The sequence below is a fragment of the Oratosquilla oratoria genome, chromosome 31 (assembly GCF_046742065.1).
Source record: "Oratosquilla oratoria isolate Oo_2021 chromosome 31, ASM4674206v1, whole genome shotgun sequence".
Classification (NCBI taxonomy): Eukaryota; Metazoa; Arthropoda; class Malacostraca; order Stomatopoda; family Squillidae; genus Oratosquilla; species Oratosquilla oratoria.
In genome coordinates this window covers 45,181,232-45,201,063 of record NC_134807.1, presented here as the reverse complement: position 1 = coordinate 45,201,063, position 19,832 = coordinate 45,181,232, and the positions used below count along the sequence as shown (strand labels likewise).

Below are 19,832 nucleotides of genomic sequence, written 5' to 3'. Positions count from 1 at the left end.
GTTTTTATGTGAGTAGTAGAGCATGTGTTAGGATTGGAAATGGAGAGAGTGAGTGGTTTGAAGTAAAGGTGGGACTTCGTCAAGGATGCGTTATGTCGCCCTGGCTGTTCAACTTATACATGGATGGGGTGGTGCGAGAGGTGAATGCTAGGGTAGTGAGTCAGGGATTGGAGATGGTTAAAGAAAATGGAGAAAAGTGGGAGGTGAGCCAGCTGTTGTTTGCGGACGACACTGCGCTTGTGGCAGGGTCAGAGGAGGGATTGAGGAAGCTGGTGGCAGAGTTTGGGAGAGTATGTGATAGAAGAAAGCTAAAGATAAATGTGGGTAAAAGTAAGGTGATGAGATGTACAAGGGGTGAAAGAGGCAGTAGACTGGAAGTGAACATTAAGGGAGAGCGACTGGAGGAAGTGGATAGTTTTAGATACTTGGGTGCAAGTGTAGCAGGAAAAGGTGGAGTGAAGGTGGAGGTAGAATGTAGATTGAGAGAAGCGAGTAAATGCCTTGGTGGTTTAAAGAGTGTAATGAGAAATAGACATTTGGGAATGGATGCGAAGAGGAGACTGTATGAAGGAGTGATTGTGCCAACAGCACTGTATGGGGCAGAAACGTGGAACATAAGAGAAGAAGAGAGAAGGAGTTTGAATGTGTTTGAGATGAGGTGTCTGAGAAGTATGGTGGGGGTTACTAGGCTAGATAGAGTGAGAAATGAGGAGGTGAGGAGGAGAACAGGGGTGAAAAAGGATTTGGGAGAGAGGGTTGATGAAAGAATATTAGGATGGTTTGGACACATGGAAAGAATGAGTGAAGAAAGACTAGTAAAAGAGGTATGGAAGGCAGATGTGGAGGGAGTGAACATGAGGGGACGTCCTAGGATGAGGTGGATGGATGGGGTGAAGGGGGCTTTGGGGAAGAGGGGAATGTCTGTTGAGGAAGGAAGGGAGAGGACGGAAGACAGAGGTGAGTGGAGAATGGTTGTATATGAATGATGTTGTGACTGCATGAGGAGGAATGGGCGGGGGGGTGGGGTAGTATGTGTGAGTAAATTTTGACGCAGCCCGAAGGGATTTCTCCCCGTCCTCTCCTTATATGCAAAGGGGGACGGAGAGGGGGGGTCGCCGATTAAATGAAGCGGCCTTGCTGTGGATGTGCTGTGTCTTGCGACACTGCTTCTGACCCAGGGCGGTGGGCAGGGTTCAGGGATGACCCGTCATCCAGGAGGTGCTCAGATGAGAGGAAGGGTGGGAGGGGTGTGGAGTGTATTTAGGGATGAAATGGGTGGGAGTGTTTTTATGCCTTTCCCTTTGTGGCTACCTCCCTTGGAAGGGGGAAAAAGCCTTGGTATATGTATGTATGTATGTATGATTTAATGAAGCAGCCTTGCTGTGGATGTGCTGTGTCTTGCGACACTGCTTGTGACCCAGGGCAGTGGACAAGGTGCAGGGATGACCCGTCATCCAGGAGGTGCTAAGATAAGAGGAAGGGTGGAGGGGTGTGGAGTGTATTCAGGGATGGAATGAGTGGGAATGATTTTATGCCTTTTCCTTTTTGGCTACCTCCCTTGTAAGGGGGAAAAATCCCTGGTATATGTATGTATAATAATAAATAAACAATGTTGCAAATAGGTATGTACAACAAACAAGGAATATTATGTCACCATTACATGGCTTGGCCACCACCACTCTGTGACCCCACCGAGCAAACAAGAAAAACAATTGACCACAGCAATACAAAATGGACAACATATACATCTCCACACACACCACAAAGGAATGACAAAAGTGTGGAAAGATATTGGCTCATCAGCACATCCTATACATAAAAATAATATAATTACAAGACATAAGGACAATACATAGGAATACATACACAAAACAAGAAATACACAAAGGAACTGTACACAAACACAAGAAATACACAAAGGAACTGTACACAAACACAAGAAATGCACAAAGGAACTATACACAAACACTAGAAATACACAAAGGAACTGTACACAAATACTAGAAATACACAAAGGAACTGTACACAAACACTAGAAATACACAAAGGAATTGTACACAAACACAAAAAATTAAAAAAAGAACTGCACACAAAACTAGAAATACACAAAGGAACTGGTGCCAGTTAAACACAGGAAAACACCGCAATTGCCGGATGTCTGGGACATTACACTTAATAGCTAAACATTACAAAATGCAATTCAAGACATTACACTTAAGAGCTAAACAATAGTTACACATTATACCTAGGAAAGGGACACAAAAATGGTAAACATCACAAAGAATACAAGACATCGTGAATACATCATAAGCAATACACAAATACAGTTTAACCCCTTCCATACGGTGACGCACACGTAGGCGTCATGGGGAGCGAGTGTATTCGCGAGGCTGCCATATCGGCGTCTTGATTATATTTATTGTAGTCGCCCCTCCATAATGACATTTTTTCTAATTCTTTTGTAATCGCATTTTCTATGGTTATCAAAATTCACGGGTGAAGAGAGAACGATCGATATAAGCGGTGACTATATTTTATGATGTGAGTATTATTACGACACGTACGGCTGCCATTGGCTGCTGCCACCGAGATCTAAGTCCATGACGCCTACGTGTGCGGCACCGTATGGAAGGGGTTAAGTAGATACAAAGATCCTGAACTTACTAGGATGTAATTGTTCTGTTACAAAAAAAGGGACCTGCAAATCTATTGAGCTTAGATTGGCAGTCAGGCATGCTTTTATACACATGACCCCCAATGCTAATTTTAACAGGCTTAGCATGTACGAGGGGTGATCAAAAAGTAATGACAGTGATACCATATATTTTCACGGTACAGAGGTAAATCCAAATAGTGGCCTCTATGCAACGTTCCATCCTCTTTCGCCACTTCATGAAGCACTCACGGTACTCAGAAGCCGATATACCTCGTAGCTCTGAATTGACTGCTCGCGCCAGATCTTGGATGCGATGAAACAGCTTCCCTGCGATCGCACCCTTGATCTTTGGAAACAACCAAAAATCACAGGGAGCAAGGTCAGGCGAGTAGGGTGGGTGGGGGAGAAGTGTGATCCCCTGCTGCTCCAGGAACTGCACAGTGAGGCGAGCTTTGTGGGGGGCAGCATTGTCATGGTGCAGCAAAAGGCGCGATCGGCGACGGGTTGGTGCAGTCTTGGCCTGATATTCCAGGACTCGAGGAAGGACATGATCAGTGTAGTACTGGGCTGTGATAGTACACTGTTGAGGCATTACATCCACACACATTGGTCCTTGTGAATTGAAGAAGATGGTGAAAAGGCGCTTCCTGCTGCAAAATCCTTCCTTCAGAATCTGAGGTCGAGGTTCTTCATCACTCAACCACACCATGTTAGACTGCTTGTCTCTGGTGGTGAAGAAAGAAATCCAACACTCATCTCTGGTAGCTACATCTGAGAACCGTTTCGGACCATTTGGCTCGAATTCAGCCAGCCATAGATGACAAATCCGCACCCGTTCGCTCTTCTGCTCTTCCGTAAGCAAATGAGGTATCCATCGAGCACACTTCTTCCTCAGCCCTAAGTGTTCATGCACGATGTCATGTGCACTCCCATAACTGACACCGAGCTCCAAGGATATGAATCGAAGAGTAACAGTTGGATCTTCGTCAATGATGGCCCGCGCACGGACCGTCGTTGCTTCGGTCACGGATGTCCGAGGGCAGCCAGGACGATGATCATCTTCTAGCTGCAATTTTCCGGCTGCGAAAGCTCGAATCCAGCGGGAAACAGTTTCCAGTGATGGAGTAGACTCGGGAAAAACTTGCAACAATTCCTCTCTGATCTCCGTTGCTTTTTTCCCGAGTTTCCACCTTGTGAAGGTGTAGAATCTGCAGCCTTCTTTCGAAAAATCCATGTTTCCGGTTAGAGAGGCAAACCAACAATGACGCAATCGCACAGCGCAACGATAAAATGTAAGCTAGACAAACAGCGACAAGCTCAAACATGTAACAACAGGCAACACTTGCTGCCCCTTGCTCCCCGCCCCCCCAACACTTATAGTCTCTCAGCTACGAGTCCGACTGTCATTACTTTCTGATCACCCCTAGTAGATGGTGGTTTTTTAACATCTTGGCCTTGGAAACATTAAGTTGACTTCTAACTGAACTATAAATAGAATGCAAAGTGTGGCTTTGGAGTTGGCCATAGTCATCAATATTGTAGAGGGGATGAGAAGGACTATCAAGCACATCATAAGGGAGCCTTTTTTCCACTCCATAGATAACATAATGAGGCGTCTTGCCTGTAGAGACATTAATGGTGCTGTTAATACAAGCACTGACATGGGGAAGCCAATCCTCCCAAGATTCATGAAGGTTACTAGCAACGTGCCTGAGTATGTCTAAAATCTTCCTATTCGTCCTCTCCACAAGACCATTGGATGCAGGATGGTAAGCAGTCACGAATGTTTGCGTGATGCCGTAACGCTCACAAATGTTCGCTAAAACCTCATTCCTAAATTCTGACCCATTGTCACTAAGGAGCACTGAAGGAGTAGTGTATGGACAAAAACATGAGAAGCTAAAGCAAGGGCTACTACTGGAGCAGACTTGTTACGTAAGGGAAGCAATATTACAAAACAACTAAAGTGGTCCACACACACAAGGACGTACATAGAACCTTGAGTACTATGAGGTAGTCGTAAAAGGTCTATAGTCTGAAAAAGGTGAGAAGGAGTAGGGTACTCTATAATAGGAGCAGTATGTGTAGAACCTTTGTTTTGGGCACAAGAGCTACATTGGGCTACATTAGAGGTAATGTCTAGTCGCATTTTTGGCCAATAATACTTCTTACATGCCATAGCCAGGGTTTTGTCACAACATGGGTGACTGGCCTGAGGGCCATCATGAGCAAGGGACAGAACAACAGGAACTAGGGAGTCGGGGATCACTAGTTGTGCCACATCCTGCTCAAACACTTGCACATTACGAATAAGAACCTTGTCTTGCAAGGAAAATTGGGACAGGTTGCATCATCACCAGACTCAAAAGCATAGACAACAGCAGACCAAACAGGGTCCTCATGTCAATTACTGTAACAGCAGCAGCAGGGATATTATGCGAAAGTGTATCAGCAACATTGTTTCGCCCTGGAATATGTTAACCCCTTCCATACGGTGCCGCACACGTAGGCGTCATGGACTTAGATCTCGGTGGCAGCAGCCAATGCCAGCCATACGACGTGTCGTAATAATACTCGCATCATAAAATATAGTCACCGCTTATATCGATCGTTCTCTCTTCACCCGTGAATTTTGATAACCATAGAAAATGCGATTACAAAAGAATTAGAAAGAATGTCATTATGGAGGGGCGACTACAATAAATATAATCAAGATGCCGATATGGCAGCCTCGCGAATACACTCGCTCCCCATGACGCCTACGTGTGCGGCACCGTATGGAAGGGGTTAAAGGGTTGTGTTAAATTCTTCAGAGAAACCATCTGGCTAGGCAACCTGTTAAATTTCTGCCTTGGAAAAGCTAAGTGACAGCAGTGTGGTCCGTGTAGATGGTAACAGGATATCCAAATGCTTTAAAGCCCACACCACTGCCAAGGCCTCCAGATGAGTGACAGAGTACGAGTAGCGAGACTCAGGCTTGTTAAGAATGTGACTAGCATATGCAAGAACATGGGGTCTACAACCATCTACTTGTTGCATGTGGGCGTACTGTGTATCTCGACCTTGAGAAGGCTTTAGATAAAGTACTTCACAGTTGACTTGCATGGAAAACGGAGGATTGAGAGGCAAACTACTTGAATATATGAAAGATTTTTTTGACAGAAAGATACATGACAGTAGTAAAGGATGAGGTGTCAAGATGGAAAGTAGTAACAAGCAGTTTCACAAGGTTCATTGCTTGTACCAGTAATATTTCTTGTCAATATCAATTATATGATGGAAAGTACAAGTTATGCCAACACTTGCAGATGATGCAAAAATCATGAGAAGAGTGAAACTAGGAGGGTTATAAACTATTGCAAAAAAGATCTAAACATTATTTTTGCATGAAACCAAAAATGGAAAATGAAGTTTCAATACCAAAAAATGCAGTGTGTTGGAAATGGGCAATAGTGGCAAAAGACCATCCTTAAACAATTCCTTAGGAAGAACCCATTACAAAAACAAAAGAGGAGAAAGATATGGGAGTGTTGATAGAAGACAACCTGTCACCTGAAAAACATAGCAGGATTGTGGGAGAGACAAATGAATTGCTGCAAAAGATTAGAGTGGTTTTTCACTATATGGAGGAAAAAAAAAAAAACTTGAAACCCTGATCCATCTGAGACTGAAATGTGCATCAGTAATATGGTCCCCAAACAGAGTAAAGTATATAAACAAGGTTGAGAGAATACAAAGGGCAGCAACCAAACTGGTCTCCAGCCAGGCAAATAAATCTTACAAGGAAAGACTAAAAGCACTGGGTCTGCCAGCTTTGAAAGATTGGAGAGAAAGAGGTGATATGATCACAGCATTCAGGTCACTAATGGGGATAGAATGCACTTATAGAGATATCTTGATTAAGGATGGGAGGGCTTTAAGAAGTCATGAGAATAAAGAAAGAATACATATCTAAAGGATGTGAAAGAATACAGTTTTCCATATAGATAGAATAGGTTGGAAGGTGATATAGCTCGAACATAACATGAATTCAAGCCTAAATATGATAACTGGAAATCAGGGATATAAAGTTGGAACAGTGCATGAATTTGAGGCTAGGTATGGTAAATTGGAGAGTAGGAGATGGGACCCAATGAGTGTTGCTTCTTTCCAGTATACTGCAATTAAATGCAGCCTTCTCTTCATTCTAGCCAAGATAACCATTTGTAATAAAAAAAAAAATTCATTCCACCCAGACGTGTAGTTGCATCCTATATATTCACCCTCCACTTTCACCCCATTGCATATGTAATTAGAGGGTACATTTGTATGACATAGTCTCATCACCATGTGATTTGTGAATATTAAATGACATTTATTTTTCTTTTCTTTTTCTATTTTAGGGAAAATTTTGTGAAGCTGCACCTGTGAAAGCGAGACAATGGTAAGATTTATGTGCAATGTGCATTAACCCCTTCCATACGGTGCCGCCTACGTAGGCGGCATGGGGAGCAAGTGGATTCGCGAGGGTGCCATATCGGAGTCTTGATTATGTTTATTGTAGTTGTCCCTGCGTAACTGACATACTCTCTAAACTGGCTTCATCACATTTTCTATGGTTGTCAAAATTCACGGGTGAAAGAGAGAACGATCGATATAAGCGGTGACTATATTTTATGATGCGAGTATTATGACGCAACATCGTACGTCTGGCAGCTAATGCTGCCCGCGAGATTTTGGCCCGGAGTGAAGTGGTTAAAATGTTGATAAGGGATACTGGTATATGTTGTAATATGGCTTTTCAAGTTCAGTTAAAACATGAGCAGTTATTACCACAGGAACAGATGGTGGTGGTGTTGGTAGTAGTATTGTTGGAAGGGATAGGTAAGATTTTGGTCTGTAGTTTCACATTAAGATGATGTGATAAGGATATGCCACATAAGATGGATAAGGTTCCAAAATCACATTTTTAAGAAATACACAGCTGGTGGTTACTTATAATCATTTCCAGTCATATATCTGGCCATAAATACAAAAATACTGGATATTCCAGTATAATAACAATTAGGTTCAGTAGCATTTTTCACATGAAATAGCTGACAGCCAGCGACTGCGTTCCTTTATACAACTTTCAGCCAGTGGAAAGCCCCACACTGATACAACACACCCAGAAAGATCTGTGGGAAGTTCTGAGAACTCCTGCTGTCACATTGGGGCTTTGAGTTTTCCAGTTTGTGAAATTCAAGGCAATGAATGATGATTGATTGTAGCAGTAGTGCTAAAATCATGAAACACTGAACTTCCATAGTAGAATTATAAGTGGGTTCTTTGGCAATGGTTGAAATTGCCTACTTTTAACACTTGGAGATTATTTAGTTGTATAATTCAACTCTTGGTTGTTGATTGAACATTTGAACCTAATCATAGAATAAAAGATGTACAGTAATTGATGGGTGCACGGTAATAATGGCACAGGTAAAAATGGCACGGTAAAAACGGCACAGGTAAAAATGGCACATGAAAAAATAGGTAAAAATGGCACAAGTGAAAACCAGTTTTGAATCAAATATATTTTATTAATATATCACATATAACCTTTTATTTACATTTATTATATTGGTAAAAAAAAGAAAACTGTTTTACCTCCATTTTATAGGTTTATACATTTAAATTTTATGAAAAACAATTATAGTAAAATGAAATATGTTTAGACATGAGAACACTGTTTTGATAACTAGAATCTTATGTTGTGACCAAGTCCACGTAACACTTGATCAAGGTTTTTCCTTCTGTGTAGTCTTTGCATAAATTCTTTAGTCTTTGTTGTAGATCGACATATACTCTCTTTGTTTTCTTCCTGGGTGGTTCACCAACTGAGTTTCTTGCTATCACTGCACTCACAACAGCTTCTTCATTCTTAATTGTTCTTATAAGTTTCCAGATAGATGGGTGCTGGTAGCCTACAAGATGATAAAACTTGTTGTTCCAGCCTTCACATAGGTTGTTGGTTCTTAGACAGTCATTCATGGTAGTTTGATGTATGTTCCAAAGTTCTGTAGGAAATCTTGCTGGAATACGCCGAAGGTTTACTGCTGGAATGCCTGACTGGAAGTTCCGTCTTCTTCTCTGAACATATGTACCAGAAACATAAGTTTGGTCGAAGTACTCTAGCAGGGGAGCTGCTTCATCAGGACATCTAGCATTGAGTAACTGCATTCCCGCTGGAACATCTTCAACTGGTATAAATGCCAATGAGTCGATCTGTCCACAGAAATTATGAAAGTTTTCACTCTCTTTGTAGTGGTTGGTGAGGCCAAGGTCCTGTATTTTTCTCCAGGTACTCTGAGTCAGGTGGTAGAAACAACCTTGTGTGCGTGTTTCCGGTCCAAAAACATTGCTGATAGCTTGGATGATCGCCTGCTCGAAGTCAACAATTATGACTGTTGGGTCTGGGTAGAGCTCAATCTCGTGGCAGTGATCCATGATTGCTTGTAGCAGGGTTTCATATGTATCTTGTGTTTTAGTCTGCAGACAAGCAGAAACTGCAGTATTACCAATTGAGGTGCGTATTACATAAAGCTGTAGAAATCCTAGTGGAGCCATTGCATAATTGCCATGTATCAGCAGAAACAAGTAACCGCAGGGATTCATCAGAACCAAACGCAATGATGCGGTTGCCAGTGTCTGGTCCATTGTCGAGGAACAAAAATGGTTTGGGCTCGGGAGCTGCAGTAGTTGTCCATTCTCCAGTAAGTTTCAGATCCTCGAGTCGTTCTGGTACTTATGGATAGCATTTTGATCTTTGGTTACGCAATGTTCCTTCAGCCGATAAGTTATCCAGGTTATTGCTGTAAATCTGGCTAGGTCTATCTTCTGTTTCTGCTGCTTTTCTCTTCATGTTGTTGATGCATTTTGTGGCTGAAATAGCTCCAGAATCAGGAGCGTGGTTGTGGTCATTAGCTGGTACAGGATCAGTCATATCAAGGCTGGTGGTCATGGTGCCTTTACAAAAATATGTTCTCCTAACACATCTCCATCTGATAGTAGTTGATCTTACAATCTGTTTCGTATACATGTATCCTTGGAAGCAAATCTTCTCTTTTCCTTTGTTACTCACTATGACTTCCATGATGGGGTTGTTGAAGAGCCACTTTTTTGATCAGTGGTGTGTAGTGAACCAGGAGTAAGGTATTTATTTTGTTAAGGATCCACTGGGAGAGCTTGAAGTACAGACGCTCCTCAACTTACGTTTTAGTTACGTTCCGAACGGCCGAACGTAAGTTGAAAATGAACGTAAGTTGTTAATGCACATTCTAGTAATGTATGACCGTTCATACTGTACTATACATCCGTTAATTCTATTACCGTATCTTATAAAACACCCCTAAATCATTAATTATACACATAACATGTAAAATACAGTAAACTTCCACTTATCCGAACTCCAAGGGGGATTAGAAATGTCCGATTAACCGAAATGTTCGGTTAATCCTACTTTGTATGTTTCGTTCCCGTGGAGTTTTATGCGTTAATGTCGGCTGCAATATTCGTACCTGTAAACTTAACATACACATGGAAATGCTTATAATAGTTCATAAACATATTCTATAGAGTATAAACAGACGATCGGGTGTAAACATGGAGTGTACTGCCACCGTGTGAGCACTTAGTGAAGCTCGGGGGTGGCGGAAGAGGCGGCGGGGTGTTTGAATATTCGGTTGAGATCCAAATACGTTCGGTTGAAGCGATGGCTCCCGTATTGAGAAAATGTTCGGTTAATGCGATTATTCGGTTAAAACGCGTTCAGATAAGCGCAAGTTTACTGTAACATTAATTTCAAATCAATTAAATTCAAGCAACATAAATTGAGATGGTGAAGGTGGAGGAGGAGGCAAGGCACGTTCAGTCTGTCGTTTGTGCCATGTAAACAATGGACGCAGCGTCATGTGTAAGTATCGTTTGAACTACGGAGAGCGCACTAAACTAAAAAATTCACTCAAATTTTTTTTTACCATTTCTTTTACAGTCAGTTCAAACGTAAAATAAAAAAAACGTAAAACGAATGAACGTAAGTAGAGGGGCGTCTGTACTTTCCAAAGTTCATCAAGCTGTTCCAATGAATTTCCCAAGTACATCAAGCTGAAAGAAATCTTGTTTGTTACAGGTATATGATATATTATTTTATTTTTTTATTAAAAAATATTAAAAAAAAAATTCTAAACACTTTGCCATTTTTTCGCACAAAAATTCACTTGTGCCATTTTTACCTATTTTTTCACTTGTGCCATTTTTACCTTTGCAATTTTTACTGTGCCATTATTACCTAAATTCTAATTGATGTCAGACTTAATTTCTGTAACAAGGTAGAAATGTAATTTTGCTTATGGTAATTCTATATTTGCATATATATTTGCTAACAGCTATTGTTTCCTGAAAGCCAGAACATATTGATCCTTGTGTAATAATATAATCAACATACATCAATGCATAGTGATACAAAATCTGTAAAAAAAATTAAAAATCGGTAAAATGTTCTTGCCAAACCCAGTGATATTCTTCATAAGTACCCACTCAAATTTCTTGATTGTAGACTGATAATGTATTTGTTACTATGTATATTATATTGAAGGCCTTGATGCTGGATGGAGGGAAAGTAAATAAACCAGAATCAGATGAATCAAGTATTGCTTCAGACTTCAGTATTATTCCTGAGTCCATGAATGTGAGTAAAACATATTTGTTTTAGGTTGTGATTCTGTACATTAAGTGAAAGTGCTAACCTTTGAAACACAGAGGTCTTTTCAGTTATATCTGTAAAGAAATTTTAACATTAGAATATTATTATATTTAGTAATAGCTGTATATTGCATTCTTTGCATAATTTCTTCCCTTACACTTCAGCACTTCACAGCCAGGGAAGGGGTTGATGAACAAAGAGGAAGCAACATTTTTGTAAAGTCAGAGGAAGCTAGATCAGCAATGCAAGGATCAACAACAACATTTGGAAAGGTAGAATATATTTAATTTTGGAAGCTTAAAAGTGCTAGTAGCCATGCACATTAGATGGGGACAATTACAAATATGTGTATAGGGAGTTGTTGTGTTCCTATGATACTTCGTAAATTGATTTTTGGGGTAGATTGGAACCAATCAAAGTAAGCACCAATAGCTCATATCCAAAATTAGTGGGGTTGCTGCTTTAGAAAATTTTTAGCCATTGTTTTAATATGTTAAATGAAACTAACATATAGAAATGCCTTCATAGAGAGGACTTATTAAAGTGGGACAGAGGAAAAACAAGAGGACATGCAATGAAACTTAAAAAGGATAACTACAGAAGAGACCTGAAAAAGAACAGCTTCCCACACATAGTGATAGATATATGGAACAAATTGGATGAAAAAATACATACATATATACATATACCAAAGGCTTTTTCCCCCCTTACAAGGCAGGTAGCCAAAAAGAAAAAGGCATAAAAACCATTCCCACCCATTCAATCCCTAAATACACTCCACTTCCCTCCACCCTCTACCCTCCCTCTCATCTTGGCACCTCCTGGATGACAGGTCATCCCTGCATATTGTCCACTGCCCTGGGTCAGAGGCAGTGTCACAAGACACAGCACATCCACAGCAAGGCCATTTCATTAAATTGGCGACCCTCCCTCTCGATCCCCTCATGCAGAAAAGGAGAAGACGGGGAGAAATCCCTTCAGGCTGCATCAAATTTTTCTCGCACATACTACCTCACCCCCCATCCCCCCACCCACTCCACCTCATGCATCACAACATCATCCATATACAACCATTCTCCATTCACCCCTATCTTCTGTCCTCTCCCGTCCTTCCTCAACAGACATTCCCCTCTTCCCCAAAGCCCCTTTCACCCCATCCATCCATCTCATCCTAGGTTGCCCCCTCATGTTCACTCCTTTCACATCTGCCTTCCATACCTCTTCTCCTACTCTTTCTTCACTCATTCTTTCCATGTGTCCAAACCATCCCAATACTCTTTCATCCACCCTATCTCCCAACTCCCTTACCACCCCTGTTCTCCTCCTCACCTCCTCATTTCTCACTCTGTCCAGCCTAGTAACCCCAATCATACTTCTCAGACACCTCATCTCAAACACATTCAAACTCCTTCTCTCTTCCTCTCTTATGTTCCATGTTTCTGCCCCATACAGTGCTGTTGGCACAATCACTCCTTTGTACAATCTCCTCTTAGCATCCATTCCCAAATGTCTATTCCTCATTACACTTTTTAATCCACCAAGGCATTTACTCATTTCTCTCAATCTACATTCTACCCCCACCACTCCACCCTTTCCTGCCACATTCACACCCAAGTATCTAAAACTATCCACTTCCTCCAGTCGCTCTCCCTAAATGCTCACTTCCAGTCTACTGCCACTTCCACCCCTTGTACATCTCATCACCTTACTTTTACCCACATTTATCTTCAATTTTCTTCTTTCACACACTTTCCCAAACTCTGTCACCAACTTCCTCAATCCCTCCACTGATCCTGCTACAAGTGCAGTGTCGTCAGCAAACAACAGCTGGCTCGCCTCCCACTTTTCTCCATTTTCTTTAAACATCTCTAATCTCTGACCCACCACCCTTGCATTTACCTATCGCACCACCCCAACCATGTATAAGTTGAAAAGCCAGGGCGACATAACACATCCCTGACGAAGTCCCACCTTTACCTCGAACCACTAACACTCTCCATTTCTAACCCTGACGCATGCTCTACTCTCGTAAAAACTCTTGACAGCTCCTAGAAGCTTTCCTCCTATCCCGTATATCTGCAAAACCTCCCACAGTGCCTTCCTGTCTACCCTGTCATAAGCCTTTTCCAGATCCATAAAAGTCCAAAAAACATCCTTACCTTTTCCTATAGCTTTCACACATATCTGTCTTACCACAAATATCTGATCTACGCAACCTCTACCACTCCTTAATCCACCCTTTTCCTTGCCAATTACTCCCTCTGTTCCTCTCCTAATCCTCTCAGTCAAGATCCTCCCATAAGCCTTTCCAACTACGCTTAACAAGCTAATCCCTCTGAAACCACTACACTCACACTTGTCCCCTTTTCCCTTGTAGAGTGTAACTATACAGGCACTCCTCCAGTCCTCCGGCACTCTACCCTCTCTCCAGCAAACATTAAATAACCTTACCAGCCAGTCCACCATCACTGTACTTCCTTTTTTTTAGACATTCTGCATGGCATCCATCCAGACCAGGTGCCTTACCTGCTTTCATCATCTTAACAGCTGCCTTCACTTCATCCTTCCTTATTTCTCATCTATTTTCCTCATTCATCACTCATTTTCTTAGCACTTCCGACTGCAACTATCTGTCCCTATCCTCCTTCACCTTTAGCAACTCCCTAAAATACTCTGCCCATCTTCCCCTTACTGCCTTCTCTTTCATAATCATCTCTCCATCTGCACCTCTTACCTTTTCTTCTCTACTTGATTCGCCTCCTCTTCCTCTCTTAATTTCTTTCCAAAACATCTTTTTTTTACTTTCAAAATTTTCTGTCAAACTCTTACCCCATTTCACATCTGCTCTCCTCTTTGCCTCCTTTACCTTGTGCTTTACTTCTCTTTTCTTTTCTTTGTACCTCTCATATGACTCCCTCGTCCTATTTTGTAACCAATCTGTGAAAGCTCTCTTCTTCTCTTCTACAACCTTCTTTGTTTCCTCATCCCACCATTCACTACCCTTCCTTCTATTTCCTCCCATCCTTCTTGTTCCATACACCATCCTTGCACACTTTGTGACTCCCTCCTTGAACCATCCCCATTCCTCCTACACTCCTAGATCTACTCTATCCTTCACTCCCTCCCACTCCTATCTCAGCTTCTTTTACTCCTTCTCCTTTTCCTTTTCATTTAAAGAATTCACTCTAAGGACCTCTCTACCTTTTGTCCTTTTCCCCTTTCTCCTTTCTCCTTCCACCAAAAAATGATCTGATATTCCCCCACTCTCTCCCCTTAGCACATGTACATCCTTAATTCTTCCTTTTATACTCCTATCTACCACTACATAGTCCATTAATGCTCTATCTACCACCCTTCCATCCATCACCCTCTCCCATGTGTACTTATGCTTGACTTTCTTCCGAAACACTGTATTTGCTATCATCAACTCTCTAGACACATCTCCATCAAAGAGGTGTGGAAGGCAGAGGTGGATGGAGTGAACATGAGGGGGTAACCAAGGATGAGATAGATGGATGGGGTAAAAGGGGCACTTGGAAAGAGGGGAATGTCTGTTGAGGAAGGATGGGAGAAGATAGAAGATAGGGGTGAATGGAGAATGGCTGTCTATGGATGATGCTGTGATGCATAGAAGGGAGTGGTTGTATGCATTAATTATATTTTGATGCAGCCCGAAGGGATTTCTCCCTGTCTTATCTTTTTCTGCATGAGGGGATGGAGAGGGTGGGGGGAATCGCCAATACAATGAAGTGGCCTCTCTGTGGATGTGCTGTGTCTTGCTACATTGGTTCTGACCCAGGTCAGTGAGTGAGATGGAGGGATGACCCATCATCCAGGAGGAGCCCTGAAAAGAGGGAGCGAGGGGTGGGGAATGGGAGTGAAATGTGGCGATGAAATGTGTGAGAGTGGATTTATGCCTTTGACTTTGGCTACCTCCCTAAGGGTGAAAAGCCGTTGGTATACGTATGTTAAAAAAAAAAAAAACTTGGCAGATGTTATTGATCAAATTTAGTGAAAATAGGGGGTACTGCTGTTCTGCAGTGCATATACATAAAAGATGCCTCGGGTAAACATCTACAGTATGTCACACATGCTAATGCTATAGTAATGCAAAATCATAAACTAATATGGGTAGGCAATCTTTGTAAGTGTGTGTGCCATAATTGGCTTATCTTTGATGCTAAGACTTTCTCACATGCCAACCAAAGTTGCTGGGAATGTATTACAGATGAATCCAGAAATACTGGAATGAAAAGGGGGGGGGGCTACTGGTCTGTAGGTTCCATGTGTTGAATAAAACATATATGGATAAAAGGTCATACTAATTACTGACAACAACTGTCAGCTCCACTGATATTATTAGTAATTAGTATTGCCATAAGTAAATTAACATAAAATTATATATGCTGCTTGTCGGTCATTTTGAGTTACTTGTTGGTCCAAATATGTTACTTGTCATTCGACTGCTAAGTCTGCTGTCTGGTACAGGGCTTGTTGGCAAAGAAAAACTTATTTCTTTACTTAATTGTACACATATGATGTAGTAGAGATAATATTCACCACAAAAAACAAGCATTATGATAATGTATATGCTGCTTGTCGGTCATTTTGAGTTGCTTGTTAGACCAAATATGTTACTTGTTGGTCCCGATTGGTCTTTAGTATGACAGCTCTGGATGGTCTGGGCAGCTCTGGACTGTGTACGGATGGCTCTAGCCAGTAACTAGCATGACCTGTTGTGGAAGATGAACTAACGGAATTCTGAGGATGGACCTATTTTGAATGTTTAGTAGGACTAGGATTAAATATATCATCTTTTATGAGCACATTTTGATCTTGCCAAAATTATCTAGGCTAAGGGGTAGTTCTTTTACTGTGATTAATTCCTATCACGTTGTATAGTAATGAGAAATAGACATTTGGGAATGGATACTTAGAGGAGATTGTATGAAGGAGTGATTGTACTGACAACACTGTATGGGGCAGAAACATGGAACATAAGAGAGGAGTAGTTTTAATGTGTTTGAGATGCCTGAGAATTATGATAGGGGTTACTAGGCTGGATAGAGTGAGAAACAAGGAGGTGAGGAGAAGAACAGGGGTGGAAAGGGAGTTGGGAGATAGGATTGATGAAAGAGTATTGGAATGGTCTGGACACATGGAAAGAATGAGTGAAGAAAGATTAATAAAAGAGGTGTGGAAGGAGTGAACATGTGGGAACCTAGGATGAGAAGGATGGATAGGGTAAAAGGGGCATTGGGAAAGAGGGGAATGGCTATTGAGGAAGGATGGGAGAGGACAGAAGATAGAGGTGAATGGAGAATGGTTGTGTATGGATGAGGTGGAGTGGGTGGGGGATGGCGGGTGAGGGAGTGTGAAAAATAAATTGATGCACCCTGAAGGGCCTTCTCCCCCTTTTCTCCATTTCTGCACTAGGGGACAGAGAAGGGGGGGGGGGTTACCAATTTAATGAAGCGGCCTTGCTGTGGATGTGCTGTGTCTTGCGACACTGCTTCTGACCCAGGGCAGAAGGTAAGATGCAGGGATGACCAGTCATCCAGGAGGAGCCAAGAGGGAGGGAAGAGAGTGGATGGGAGTATGTTGGAGATGGAAAGGGTGGAGTGGTTTTTATGCCATTGTTTTTTGGCTCCCTCCCTTGTAAGGGGGAAAAAAGCATTTGGTATATGTATATTCACTTTTTTTTTTTTTTTTTTTTTTACAATTTTCTCAGCCTCATGTCAAGTACTCTTAAAAAAAAGTAAATAAAATAATTCGTTTCAGTCTGTTCTCTCATTGTCTTCATTTGCTTAATTTCTTAGTGTCTTTTCCCTCTTTTCCTCATCACTCATTTCATTTTTCATTAGTTAATTTTTGTCATTTTCACTATTTGCCAGCTTTGTAGTTTTTGATAGCACTGCTATCATTTGAAACTGCTTGATTTTTAGTGGTCTGTATTTTTTCCTCTCCTTTAGAGTAATGTACCATTCTATGTACCTCTTCTATTTCTTTGTCCATTATTTGTCCCTCTTGTATCTCTTTCAGAATATCTTTTGGAATTTCTTTCTCATTTTCTCTTTGGTATCAAGGTACATTATGTTTTTCTTTAGTACTTTAACCCCTTCCATACGGTGCCGCATACGTAGGCGGCATGAGGAGCAAGTGGATACGCGAGGCTGCCATATCGGCGTCTTGATTATATTTATTGTAGTTGCCCCTGCGTAATGACATTCTCTAAACTGTCTTCATCACATTTTCTATGGTTATCAAAATTCACGGGTGAAAGAGAGAATGATCGATATAAGCGGTGACTATATTTTATGATGCGAGTATTATTACGACACCGTACGTCTGACAGCTAATGCTTCCTGTGAGATTTTGGCCTGGAGTGAAGAGGTTAAACTACTATGCACGTTTTTTGTATCCACTGTCTCTATCTCAATTCTTTTTTTCCTTAATTACCATTTCTGTAGCATTTTCTTACACTTGTTGAAGTTGTTGCTGTACTATTTCTTAATTTTTTTTTTTTTCTTGTTCCATTTTCCATTGATTTTTTATTTCTTTGAGAACTGTTTCTTTTATTGTTTCCAACTTTCTTGGTCACCACTTGTATTTGTTCTTTCACTTCTTTTTTCAAAGCCTTTTTTGTTTTTGCCTTCATTTTTCATTCTTTCGTCTTCACATTTGACTATGTTTAATTCCTTTTTTAGATCATTAAGTTCTCTGTTAGTTTTGGCATTAGATTATTTTTAGCTGGTTCACTGCTCTGTACATTGCCCTGTATTCAGCTTTCAGATCAATTAGTTCCTCTATCAATTGTACAATCTCCCGGTTTCTTAGGACAATTTTATACCTAGATTATATTTCCAATTCTAAACCTCTACCTAGTATTCCACTTTCTTTTATAAACCCTTAAAATATATTATCACACAAGACTTCTTTGGTATGACCCCCAACGGTGATTCCACTCTGCTTATATCCAATCTTCTCTTTGTTGGTTCACTTTTTCGTCTTTCTCTTTCATCATTCTCCATTTTGTGTATTTAACAATAATGTTGAATTTACTCTATTTTATCATTTCAGTTACTCGATAAACGCAGCTCTCTATCCCAACTAGTGTGTGAGAATGATTGATTTTAGTAGTTTTAGTGTGATCAGTTTGTTGAGTAGTGTAGTTGGAAAGGCATATGGGTTTTAATTAAGACAAGAACAGATGGAATAATTGGTTAGCAGTGTGGGTTTCAGAAAGGTAGGGGATGCCTCTCTTTCTCTCTATATATATGTATATATATAAATTTATTTATTTATTTATTTTATTTATATTTTTTAACAAGTACAAGGAGGTGAGGTTTTAGAAAAGGAAATAGAGTGTGGGGGATGGATGGAGGATGGGTTGCCCTGGCTATCTACCTCCCTTGGGAGGATGAAGAAGCCTTTTGGTATATGAATAAATAAATTTATTGCAGTAGTTTAAGAGGATTGGATGAAGAGATAAATTATTGAATAAAAGAAACTACAGTATATATGTAGATTTGTATATATATTTTTTATTTAATTTTTTTCTAGGTACTTTTTCAAGATATACAGGCAAGCTACACAGCTGATTCAGATATTGCAGTATGCTATGTGTTAACGAAGGAAGTTGCTGCCAAACCATCTGATCGGGTGGCAGTTTATCGGGTTGGATTTGGCTCTCCGCAGGATTATCTTACTTATGAATGGGCACCTGTTCCCTCAGATGAACATGATAACATCCCTCTTACTGTTATTTTCAAAGGTTTGGTGGTTTATTTTTATACTGACTTGACTTGAAATGTAAAGTTGAGATATATCTTGTGTTGGTTATATATAACATTCTAACTTTTCTTTCAGCACGTAACCTTCCTTTGGAAGCTGGTGAATTTTTCCAATTCTGCTATGTAACTCATGAAGGGCAGATTGTTGGAGTATCAACTCCATTTCAGCTACGTTCTGTAGGAGAAGTTGGAGGCGAAGAAGTTTGTGATGAAGAAGAAGAGGGGATGGTCATGATCCGAACAAATGAAAGTGTACTTCATGATAAAATTGCAAATGTAATTATAAAAGATTTTGGAAGGGGTTCATAATCCAACAGATTTGACAGTTTTTCCTTATATGCTTTTTGGTCATGAAATCACATATCCATGAATATTCATATCCATGAATATTTATATAGATTAAATTTTTCTCCTCTTGGTCATTAAATATACATCTTACATGAGAAGGTGAATGTAAAATATGATATTTCATTAGTGCTGATATCTTAGATTCTTAAGGAGACTACAAACTAGGGTAGCATGCTATTTGCTTTTGCTACATTGTGTAGAAACAACTTTGGTTACAATATTCTAGATTTACATAACATCTCAACAATGTGTTTTAACACTTGTATAGGTACTTCTCTTAGTTTGTCATTCAGTTTCTTAATAGCAAAAGTAATTGGAC

At 40.7% G+C, this 19,832-nt stretch overlaps 1 protein-coding gene across 4 annotated transcripts in view; it reads left to right on the top strand.

Annotated features, from left to right (window-relative positions):
- Nucleotides 1–19,832, top strand: part of LOC143041536 (uncharacterized) — a 127,189-nt gene that overhangs the window by 9,896 nt on the left and 97,461 nt on the right. For 2 of the 4 annotated variants that reach the window (XM_076213524.1, XM_076213525.1), the window contains exons 2-6: nucleotides 7,039–7,079; nucleotides 11,265–11,357; nucleotides 11,537–11,644; nucleotides 18,936–19,146; nucleotides 19,242–19,441. In XM_076213524.1, the coding sequence (XP_076069639.1) occupies nucleotides 7,077–7,079; nucleotides 11,265–11,357; nucleotides 11,537–11,644; nucleotides 18,936–19,146; nucleotides 19,242–19,441 (615 nt within the window). In that variant the 5' untranslated portion in view covers nucleotides 7,039–7,076. Of the gene's footprint in view, nucleotides 1–7,038; nucleotides 7,080–10,780; nucleotides 10,800–11,264; nucleotides 11,358–11,536; nucleotides 11,645–18,935; nucleotides 19,147–19,241; nucleotides 19,442–19,832 lie in introns of those variants that run through there. The other 2 variants (XM_076213528.1, XM_076213526.1) reach the window with 2 other exon arrangements.